General features: G+C 28.7%; 1 protein-coding gene across 1 annotated transcript in view; it reads right to left on the bottom strand.

Annotated features, from left to right (window-relative positions):
• LOC113389303 (opsin, ultraviolet-sensitive-like) overlaps positions 1 to 11692 on the bottom strand; it is a 367582-nt gene extending 355890 nt beyond the window's left edge. Inside the window, exons 1-2 of the mRNA XM_026626350.1 lie at positions 11564 to 11692; positions 4214 to 4413 (exon numbers count right to left, since the gene is read on the bottom strand). Of these exons, the coding sequence (XP_026482135.1) occupies positions 4214 to 4413; positions 11564 to 11632 (269 nt within the window). The 5' untranslated portion in view covers positions 11633 to 11692. The remainder of the gene's footprint in view (positions 1 to 4213; positions 4414 to 11563) is intronic.
• Between the last annotated feature and the right edge of the window lie 521 nt (positions 11693 to 12213).

The following is a 12213-nucleotide window of genomic DNA, read 5'->3' as shown; positions in this document are numbered from 1 at the left end:
AAACGTTGTTTTGCTAAGCAAGGTTTATTCTAAACATTTTCTAGAGAATCAAAAATATTAATACTTTATGTGTATAAGGATGTGTTGTTTGAATGCTATATATCTAATGAAGTATTATAAAAGCAATAAGTCCCATTAGTTTGTATATATTTTGTCTGGAAGTTTTATACACTTTCTATAAAAAACCTTGTATAATCCAATCCAAGTCTCGATTACGTTTCAAGTTTTTCAAATTCTTCTTGGATTCTGTGTATAATTGTAAATAAATACTACTGCTTATACAAAATTATCAAGTTTCTGCGTGGAGAGATAGGAAATGAATTAAGTATTTCTTGTTTGAGCTGCTTTTTAAAAAGTTTCAAGTAACATTCGATGAATTAAAGTAAATTTTATAAAAAGTATATATGTAGAGCAGGGCGAGGCACAAAGGTCCAGTTTGACTTTGAGCAAATATTAATCATATTATAAAAATCAAACCAATTATATCACAACAAATAACACATTTCAACCGAACAATTATCTGACTACGTTGAGTAAAACTGCCAGTTACTTCATCATTGTAGAAATGTGCTTTTTTGCTGTCTTTTAAAAATTTGTTTTCTTAGACCTCTTGACCCTATAGGCGGAGTAACTTGGAACGGCCAGGTGGCAAACAGGTTTAATGTCTTATTTTAATTTTAAAGGTATTTTACAAAATAATTACATTTTTAACTAATGCTGAAAAACTACCAACGGAAAAAATTTTATTATGAATTTTCAAAGATTACCGTTTATCTCGCGATAGCCAATCAAGAGTCAAGGTCATGGGAATCAAGGTTATAGCTGGTTATATTAGGTTGTCAAATATCTCCCTTCCGTTTTTTTGCTATTGGTTTATAATACAATAAGGCGGAAGGGAGATATTTGACAACATAATACATCTTTTTCACTCTACTTTCAAATATTGTTGGTAAACAATGCTTAACTTTACTGGTTTTTGACACATCGGCGATGGACCTTTTTAACCCCGGACTTTCATATATTACTATCTATTGTTCGATAAATTCTGAGAAATTATAACTGAGAAGAGGTTACTTGACAAAATGTCCCTTTATTCGATACCAAATTTAGGTTCTGAATTCAATTAACATAAATTCAAATAACATTCAATTAACAAATCTGAATTAACATAAAAAAGAGTGCTACAACGCCACAAAGTGCATTTTCATATTAACATTTCAAAAAAGTTGATATTTTGAGTTTCTAGTAACACTTGCGGCCCGTTTAATAACGTTCTTGTTTTTGTGTATGATTAAAACTACAAACAAAACTACTTACTACAATTTAATCATAATTAAATCATATTCACGTAAAACATCCTATTAAACGTAATTGAACATCATCTGTCAAAAGCGTTTGACATTTCACGTATTAGCCACCGTCCATTGTTTTATTCAAATTAAGCTTCTACAAAAAAAATTCAAATTAAAAATGTAAAGTTTCTACGCAATTTTGAAATATTAGCTCACCTTTCCGACCATCTCTGGACTGGCACGAATTTTTCAAGACTAAGACTGGCCAAATCGGTTTAGTCGTTTTCGCGTTTTACCGAATGACTTGATCGAGAGCTCCATTAATATATATATATATATATATATATATATATATAAATATAGCTTCACTGTGAATTCGTGTAACATCTCTTAATAAATGTAGACATTGATATATTGCATACTGTTTCTACACCGTAGCCAATTGTTCTTCGGGCAACCTGACATTAAATAGAACTGAAGACTATTTTATTTGGAATCACATATAAAAAAAAAAAACAATTAATTCTTTACTGAAATATGTCTTGTAGAAACTTCTTTAAATCGGAATAAGTCTCATTTAATGACAACATTAATCATTTTATAAAGATTGGGTATCTTATTATCACAATAAATAATCATATTAACTTTTTGTTAGTGAATTTGTAAAAACTTAGTGAATTTGTTGTAATATCAACAGATTTTCTTTATCAATGTGGATTTTTTCAAGGTCCAGTAGACATCATTGAGGCAACCGCATTCTGTTCACGTTCATATTTCCAGTCCGATTGCTCGAAGGAAATCTTATATGAATCAAGAAAAGCATGTGTGGCACAAATGTGCATTGCTCGAAATAACAAATTCACAGTATCTGCCTTCTCTTCCACGAATTGATCAATTTTCTCTCAATATTACAAAATATTGTCATGTAGGTACTTTCAAAACGAATTCATATCATTATTTTTTCACCGAAGTGCACATTAATATGATTGGTCTTAAATCTTTATATGAGACTTTTGCAAATCTTTTTGGTTGGAGCTTTGGCTTCCTTACCAGAAGGTAGCAGGTTCGATAACCGCCTTGGATGTCATTCAATAGAGAGTTATATAACATAAGTTTTACTTAAAAATACATATGACAATATGCTTCCAAATAAAAATATCCCTTACTAATAGTGAAATTCTAATAGTGAAACACATCAAATAGAGATACATGAAGCATTGGATTGCCTTCTAAAAAGACATGTCGAATTAAATCTTAAGTTCTAATTCTAAGTTCTAAAACAATATCAAGGGAGTATTCTAGTTCAGAAACATGAATTTAAGGTCATTTTTAAATAATCGTAAAAAGGCAATCCAGTTTGGCACTATTATTTTTTTTATAATTTATTTATCTATGTTTCAAGAGTACAGAAAAAAAGTGAACAATTTTAGCAGTTAGTGATAGTAATCTGAATTAAAAAGAAAAAGAGATTACTAATCTACAATGTTGTCGCTATGGTATATACTACGAGCAAGATAATTTTTTTTTACGTTGTTACCGCTTCTTTAGTTTCTCGAATTTTCGAAAATAGTAAACATTGAAGTTTGGGGATGAGTTTAGTACATACCAGGAGGAGTTTATAGAGAAAACTCTCTAAATATTTCAAGTAAATCGGTGAATTAGAAGTGGTGAAGTATTGGGCATAGTATGGAAAAAGAAAATTTTGAGAAAAACGCGTTCAATGTTTTGGAGAAGAAAGGAAACAAAAGAGGATAATCATGATCAAATAAATGTATATCAAAAAATAATTTAAACTTTTAAAAATCCTCTCATATACATTATTTTTAAAAAAGAAACATTTTTCGAACTCCTATACCAGAATACCACCAAAAAAGAGTATTAAATAATTCTAAATCCGCACTAATCCCCAACGTCCTAAAATGTAGATATATGACTTTAGATATTTATTGTTTAAAATTAAAAGATAAAATCAGTTAAAAGATAAAAGCAAAGCGATTGAATAGTTTTATAAGCTACTGCTATAATACTTTATCACATAGATTTTTCAATATCCTATGTTATTTGATATATTTTACATTAACCCTTTCTGCTCGAATGCAACCCAATAGTTATACTTTCTATATTGGTAATGATGTACTTCATCTTTATTACAGAAATGTTGTAATAGGCTCTTTTTACTTTGATATTTATTTGGATCTACGTTTTGAAGTAAATATGAATTGCACTGCATGATATCAGATTGTCCAAAACGGAATCGAACTCGAGATCTGATATAACTTTATAATATAGTGTTAGCAAATTGAGTACCGAAACTCGAAAACAAAAAACTATATGTATCTGAACTCATTGGTTGAAATATTTCATATACTCCAGTCAATAGAGCGTTTTCGGTCTGAACTTTTTACTGTGCTCCAATTTGCATGAAATTTTGGAATTAGGTTGGAATCAGATCAAGGGGTTGTTTTTAAGGGTTTAAAAAAGGTTAAAAATTTGACGATTAAGATAGAGAACATAAAATATTATTTACTTCATACGTAATTATTATATCATACCGAAATTTATTTTGAAGTGTTTTTTTCAATTTAGAGGTTGTTTGAAGGGTTTTAGGGTTTTCACGGGGAGAAAATAATTTTATTGCAAGGTAAATGTATTAAAAAATACTTGGGTGGTTGCGGGGGAGTCCAAAATGTTTTCACTTTTGAACTTGAGGGTAAGATGAACCTAATTCCAAAACTTCATGCAAAACGGAGCACAGTAAAAAAATTCAGAGGTTACACCCTTTTTTCCTTTTGATTTACTACACTAGTAAGAAATAATCGGGAAACGTACTCATCCCACATGCCCAAGTTCTTGGGCAAAAATAGATAATTTCTTGGAAAATTCAAGCAAATGAGGAAGCTATTAGTCTTATAAATTCTTACCTTACAAAAAGAAGTAGTTCCAGCGAATTTCCTATGAGTCCTATAACCATAATCACAGCGTATATAATTGCCAAAATCCGGTGCTGCAATTTTCCTGCTGGAGGAAAACTTAGCCAGTGCTGATTGATGTTGTCCAAATAAGAATCTTCAAAAAATCCATATTGGCGCCATAAATTTAATGGGTTGGCGCGTTTGAAAACCTGAAATATAAAGTAAAAGTATTCTACTTTTGATATTTAACTCCAATTTAGGTATATGATGTATAGCAAAATGTAATAAAGCCTATCAAGTCATTGCTTGTATTCATGACATTTTGGATGGATCTTTTTTTACTTGACAGCCTGCAAACTAGTAAAATATCTGAGCAAATTAACTTTTTCGCTACGGATGTCATCCAGGGAAGACATGTTGTATTTGTCTTACCACTTTGAGTTAAAGCATTGAGAATTCTAGTCTTTTTTTGTAATTTGTAGTTCATTAGAAGCACAGTTTTAATTTTTTCAAAACATGTATTCATCAAAAATCTGATTCGCTAATTTTAGGTTTTCTCGACGTTTCAAACCATTCTGAATCGAATGAGACCAAATTTGGAAAAAGTATGTGTGTGTATGTGTGTGTGAACAGATTTTTTGCCGTAAATCAACGTTTTCTCAAAAACGGCTGGACCGATTTCAAAAATTCAAAAGCCATTCGATGTATTTCGATGAGGACTATTGTTTGTCAATTTTGTGCGACGATCGGCCGGCCAAGTCGTTCCTTCATATTTAGCAGAAAGGTGAACAATTTTTCGTCCACGATATTGGTTGGGAATCGTGCTGATTAGTTTTTGGTAAAGATCGTCCGAGCCGTTTTCTTGTAATGAAGTGTTAAAAAAAAATTCGACGATTTTTATTAATATTTTTTTTGACGGCAGATACCATAGTTTTATAGATCATACTAAAATATTAGGCCCTACGATAACTCGTTTAACTTTAAAAATTCGTCAAAGTTTGCAAAAATTGGTATAGTTTTTTTTTCGCGTTTGTCAAAATTAGACCTTTCATCGACGTTTGCTCAAAAACGTCTGAACCGATTTCAAAACATTAAAAGCCAATCGATGTATTTTGATGTGGATTATCTTTTCTCAGTTTTGTGCAGCAATTTTGGGCCGAGCCGTTTCTTTGTAATTTGGAAAAAAGTGTTAAACTTTTCGTCCACATTTAAGCTCATATGACCGAATCGATTTTAAAAAATCAAATACTGTTCGAAAGATATTAGTTGGGAATGATACTGATTAGTTTTAGGTGAAAATCTACCGAACCGTTTTCTTGTAATTAACAGTTAAAAAAAAATTAGGCCGACTTTTATGGAACTTTTTTTTCGCAATATATATCATGGTCTTATAGAACTTATTGAAATATTACGGCCTTACGACAAGTAGTTTAATTTTAAAAATTCATCAAAATTGGAGAAAATGAGTAGTTTTTTTGACGTTTGTTTAAATTAAAATTAGACGATATACTTGGTATAACGATAGAGTACCTTAATGAGATCTTAATGAACATACTAAAACCATTAAAGTCCTAGTTCAATTATTAAAATTGTTGATTTTTGAAAATTTTCTTTGAGAAAATACTCCGAGTTAACGTGTTCGTTCGTTTTCAATTATGTGCAATAAATCCACTCGGAACACTTTTGATTACTCATAAATTAATTTATTTTTTATTGATTAAGTCGATTATTTATCGGGAAGTGTATGTAACTTGCCGTCAATAAACCAATTCCAACTAGTTTATGTTTACTATTACTAGTAATTTTTCACGTGCCATTGATAATAGAAATGCGCACTTAGTGCACTTCCCATATATAAGTGAGAAAAATAAATATAATGCAAAGCTTTGAAAAGTCATACATTAAATCTTATATAAATTCTGCCATTTCACAAAAGTTACTAGAGCCGGCGCAATATCAAATATTAAAACTCATAAAGTAGAGAAATAGAATTAAACTTTATAAAAGCTAAATTTGACGAGAAATTAATATGAGTCTTTTGAAAACATCGAATTGATTAAGTTCAATATTTGATGTTATTAACTGCAAACTTTTCAGCTTTCTTAATGTTACATACTCTAATATTTATAATGAACGTGAAACGTAGTGCAGAAATAAGTTGTGAGAATGAAAGTTTCCATCGTTAAGATTATTGAACAGTTAAGTTGTTCTAGAGTACATAGATTCTTGCTAATAATATTGAAATAAGGAATCTTATGAAATCAGTAAGTATTAATGAGCCCTAAAATCTCTAATTAATATATTAACTTCGAAAAGTGTATTATGAAAATAATACATAATTTTGTATTATAATTTATTCTGATTTTTACCATGTTCGGACGTATATTTTCATTATATTATATTGGCCATTAAGGCGGCAATCTTCATGGCATTGAGCTTTTACACCGGATGGTTGCTACTCTGTAGAGGGGGTAGCGGATTTGAATCGAACGTTTTTTCTCACTTCTAAAACTAAAGTTCGTGTAACAACGTGTGTAATAAATCATCAATAAATATATGTTCTTCAATTAGAACTTAGTGACAAATAAATAGTGTAATTAGAACTGCAACAAATACATAAATTATACCAACAAATCTGTGTTTAATACAGTCGAAAGCTATAAGGGTTAAATTAGAACCCAACAACCTGAGAGAGCTTTAATAAATTCCATAACTAAGTGACGCACATACTGACTATTTGTTTTATATTTTCTTCATAATAAAGTTGGTCTTTTTCCTCTAATAAAATTCTACTATTCATAAACTTCCCGAATGAGTAGCCTATATTTTCACGAGAAAATCCGAATTGTTAATTTTCTCGACTTTTAAAGTCATTCTGAACCGTTTGAAACCAATTCTGGCTAGAGTGCATGTATATGTACCGATTTCAAAATATTCAAAGCCATTGGGTGAAACTCTAAAAGTACTCGTGTTGGTCAGTTTTTCGAAACGGTTTGCCGAGTCGTTTCTTAAAAATGAGCAAAAAAGTTTAAAATATTCCTAAAAAACTCTAAACAGGTTTCAAAAATTTGAAAACTGACCCAAAGATATAAAGTTGAGATACGTGCTTCCCGAAAGAGTAGCTTATATTTTTACGAAAAAAAATCCGAATTGTTAATTTTCTCGACGTTTCGAGTCTTTCTGAACCGTTCGAAACCGATTTTGGCTAAAGTGTGTGTATATGTACCGATTTCCAAATATTCAAAGCCTTTCGATGAAACTCTAAAAGTAGACTCGTGTTGGTCAGTTTTGCAAGAAGGTTTGCCAAGCCGTTTCTTAAAAATGAGCAGAAAAGTGCAAAATTTTCCTAAAAAACTCTAAACAGGTTTCAAAAATTTTGAAACTGTCCCAAAGATATAAAGTGTGCTGATAAGATGGGTTTCTTCAAAATTAAATGCTACAAAAATATTTTTGCGTTTTTAATGAAACTTACAGAAGCGATAGAGAACAAAATTTGTTATCTCAAGTAACAAATATTCTGAAATATTATAGTCCTACAAAATATATAACAATTCTTCGAAGTTTAGAATGATGAGCCACGCTTTTAGGATATACAAACAAGTGTTATAGCTAATATTGTGAATGTGATATGTGAATGTGTTTGAGAGATATCAATTGAAAATCGCAGTGATTTATTTTTAGTGAAAGCTATAACTATATTTTCTAAATTTCATCAATTTTAAAATTATTTGATATTTTTTAAATATATAGATAAATCTCAATATTTAATTCATGCAATTTGCCTTATACTTATACTTATACTTAGTGTTTGTGATTGAATTGAAATTATATTATTTATTTCTTGAAAAATTAAATTTATGACATAATTATAACAAAAATATTAATTCAAATCCAACTAGTTCATTAATAAACTAAACTGGTTTGATTATGAACTTTTATTATAAGAGACAAAAAATAATAACGCTAAAGCTGCCATACAAAACACAAACTCTATTTATAATAGTATATATTGTAAAAAAGTAACTTTTATTGATATATTATTGATGAATAATTTATCAATTATTGCGTATACGCCTAAAAAAACGTTGCAAATTTGAAAAAAAATACAAAATACAAAAAAATCAAAATATAAAGAAAATCAAATTTTTCAAAAAAGTCACATTTTTTTAAAAATTTGAAAATTTCTCAAAAATCTAATTTATGCAAAGTTTTGCAATGTCTTGTTTATTATTTTAGTTTTCGGTACGGGAAGTTCCAGCAATTTGCTATTTAGTTATATGTATAAATGTGATGAAATGTGTATAAATGTTGAATTACAAAATGTAGAAACTGGCCGGCAGTAGTCAATACATATACTTCCTAAAGTATTCGGAAACTTTGCTAATAGTTAGGAAATTACAAGCTGTTAGTGTTTTAATTATAAAATCCATCAAGATTTTATTGTAGACATACTAATGAGTGGCAGCTTAAACTAAAACTTAAATCAATGACTCTTACAATATTTTGTAAAAATATTTGGGACATTGTTTGGCATTGAAAACAAATAAAAACTCTCACTCTAGTATGTATGCCTATAGCTTTGGTGCAATTAGAAATGATTAATTACTATGAATCTATGCTCTTATTGAAGATCCCGTATTTATAAGTAAGTATATTTTAAGCTAGAAAACATAAAAAATCAGCTCGCTTATACACATACTCACATATACTTTTTTCAAATTTGATCTCAAGCGATCCAGAATGACTTATAACTTGTAAATTGTAAAGAAACACACAATTAGCAAGTCGTAAACATACATTTTTTGTTCGAGAAGTTAAAAATGAATTTTCATAATTTTTATACAATTTACTATTTATAGCAAAGCATCAAACTGATGACGTTAAAAATGTAAATGTAAATTAACGAAATGAAAATATGAAATAATGTTTTCCCAGGGGAGATAATATAAAAAACAAACCTGTCATAATAATAGAAATATGGTATCATAATGCTGTCAATTTTGTAGTCGCCAATAAATAGAACTATTTTAGAAACTTATTTTTAACGAAAACCCATTAATAGATTTTATCAGACGTGTTCGTTCTTTGACAACTGTCAAATGCTACACCTGATTACAATTGGCATTTGGAATCTGTAATTAAAGGAACGTTCGTTTAAAAACAACAGTTAAAAATAAAATGATTCCCTTTTTTAATTTTTTATTTCAGGAATATTTCATTTGCAGGAATCGATAACAAGAAACGTAATAATGGTTTTTAATTTAATGTACATTTTTTATTTCATATCTTATATATAAAATTCTTCTGTAATGGGGTATGAAAGATTAATCCTTCTAAATTATTACTCGGATTTTCATAAATCTTCCTAAAGTTTGTTCGAGAAATTTTCTAGGATTTTTTGATTCATAGAAATATAGTTAGATTGTAGAAATAAATAGAAAAAAATACATAAAACGCTTTTAATTGTTTGACCTTGAAAATGTTTGAGGCATAGTTTGACATTAATAACAAATGAAGACTGTCATTCGCCAAACATTTCTATTCACTTATAGGCTAAGGCAAAATTAAAATATGATAAATTCATGATTATAAATAAGGAAAATGTAATGTCTACATTATTATTGCTAAAAAGCAGCTAAAATTAATAAAATAGAGTCAACATGCGTCTGACAGGTGCGTCTCACGGTTGTGAAATGTCTGTTCAATGTAATTACATACCCTATATCAAAATTCATTTTGACAGATTATTGTTTTTTAACTAAACGTTAAAGAAAAATTAAAAGCGTTGTTTGCTAATATCTTCAGAAATATACATTTTAACGAAAATAATGAAATGAACAAAATTATATAGATTAAAATCTTAATAAATCGCTGTTTTATAGTGTTCTAGGAACAATATTAAGCTAGATATGAAAATGAGGTTTTATAGTGCTCAAAATAAGCTTTAAAATGATTACTTCTGCGTGTAAAATGAGTAAGCTAACATGCAAATAAAAGACGCATACAATGGTTTTTATTTTTATTTGAATCAAATAGTTTATGAGTGCCATTTCCACCAAAATTAAAAATAATCGTATTCCATCTAGAATTAACTTGGTTTAAGAAATCTTGATGGATTCTAAAAAATACCACAACTTTAGTACAAACGATTTTCAAGAAGCTCATGATTTCATGATAAAAAATGTATTTAAAAAAAAAAACACAACCAATTTCTCATTATTATATCTCTGACAGAATAAAAGATGCGTATAGTATAGTAGAACAGAATTTGACAAATTAATTAATTCATTTTAAATATAAACTTAAGTAATAATGTATATTGAATTATTAGTGAGAAAAATGTAATTTAGATATTGAAATTACTAAAAGCCAGTTAAAATATGGTACGAAATCATAAAAATTATAGGCAACATTATTGAGGCAATTATTTTGGGTAGAAAATCAAAGTGATGTACCTTTACCGCGAATGCTATATATTAATTCTTTCTGAATTTGTTATATCTTTTAAAAGACTTCAATTTCCTATACGTATAATCTTATGCTATGAATCACAAAAGCAGGCGATGTGAATAAACAAAAATTCATTTATACATCCACATCTACAAGTATGACTAAAAATATTGGATAACCCTTGGCATTAAAATAAATTGAGCTGTTGGAAATAAATTTGTTCTATAAATTGCAGTGTATAATTTTTAATATACAATTTTATTGAACATATTTTAATATGTGTTAAAGGGATAAATAAAGTGTTAACTGTGAGAATTAAGAATCATTTTATTTGAAGCAGTTCTACATTTAACATCATTCATATATTGGTGTAAATAGTAATTCGAAAAACAATAATTAATATTTTTAACTGAACGGTAAATATTAGTATAGGATATTAAAAAAAGGTAGATGTGGGTACAGGACAACGTCTGTCTGGTCATCTAGTATATATATATATATATATATATATTTCTATATATTATTTTATTATTTTGTTAACATTATAATAATACCCATCCTGTCTCTTAATCACGATACTTAAAATTTGTTTGAAATATTGCTGTATGTTTCACATGTTTTAGTTCTATATCAAGCTCTGCAAGAAATAGTTGGTGTTTTTTGTATTTTCAAAAATTAAATGTAATTTAAATATAATATTAAAGAATGTGTAGTATATAAGTAACTGTTTTAAAATTATACTGAAGATGAGGCATACTGTCGTGGTCTCGAAACGTCTGTAATTACCAAATAACATGTGTGTTAAAAATCTGAGTGTTGTATTGTTCTTTTTTACATTTAATCGTTTCACTCATATCACAAAATTCTATAATATATATATATATATATAATTGATATTTGTTCAATTACCTCAATATCAGATGAAAAATCATCATTTAACGCATCAGAGATATTTTGATTGAAACTTGAATTATCCATAATCTAACTGCCAGTCAGACCGCTGGCGTTATTTGGACAATATTAAATTCATTATTGATTTTGTTCCTCATTGTGAAACCTGTAAGCATAACAGAAATTTGTAATTAATATGCATATCAATTATACAACAAATAATATAGTGTCATGTAGATTATTAATCATAAATGTTTGCCAAATAGTAATATCAAGAATTGGCGAAACATAACTTTTCTATAAACGAATAACATGATTTATAATATAATTTCAAACCAGTGGTGCATGGCATCGTGCCGTAAGACGAATTGCTTGAACTTCTCATACAGTGATTTTTTTTAAGTAAAACTTCTTTAGGCGCGACTAGGGTGTAAATCCGTATAAATGCAACGGAAATAGCGTTACGCCCAAACTGTACGTCATTCGCTCTCGACGAATTTCAATACGGGTCGATTGTGATTAGTCGTCGTGTATGTGAATAGAGATCTGTCGTTGTATGCGTACCGATATCAACAAGGAAATCGGCCTAGATAAATAAACATTTTTAAGTTACATCGCAGTACAAATCTTGATTTAATGAAAAATTCAAGAATCAGAAGAATATTCTA

Source organism: Ctenocephalides felis, unplaced genomic scaffold (genome assembly GCF_003426905.1).
Source record: "Ctenocephalides felis isolate EL2017-DRISC unplaced genomic scaffold, ASM342690v1 CF-g0.4_SCAFFOLD_03573, whole genome shotgun sequence".
NCBI lineage: Eukaryota > Metazoa > Arthropoda > Insecta > Siphonaptera > Pulicidae > Ctenocephalides > Ctenocephalides felis.
Note: the sequence above shows the minus strand (reverse complement) of the source record. Positions and strands in the feature narration are given on the sequence as shown.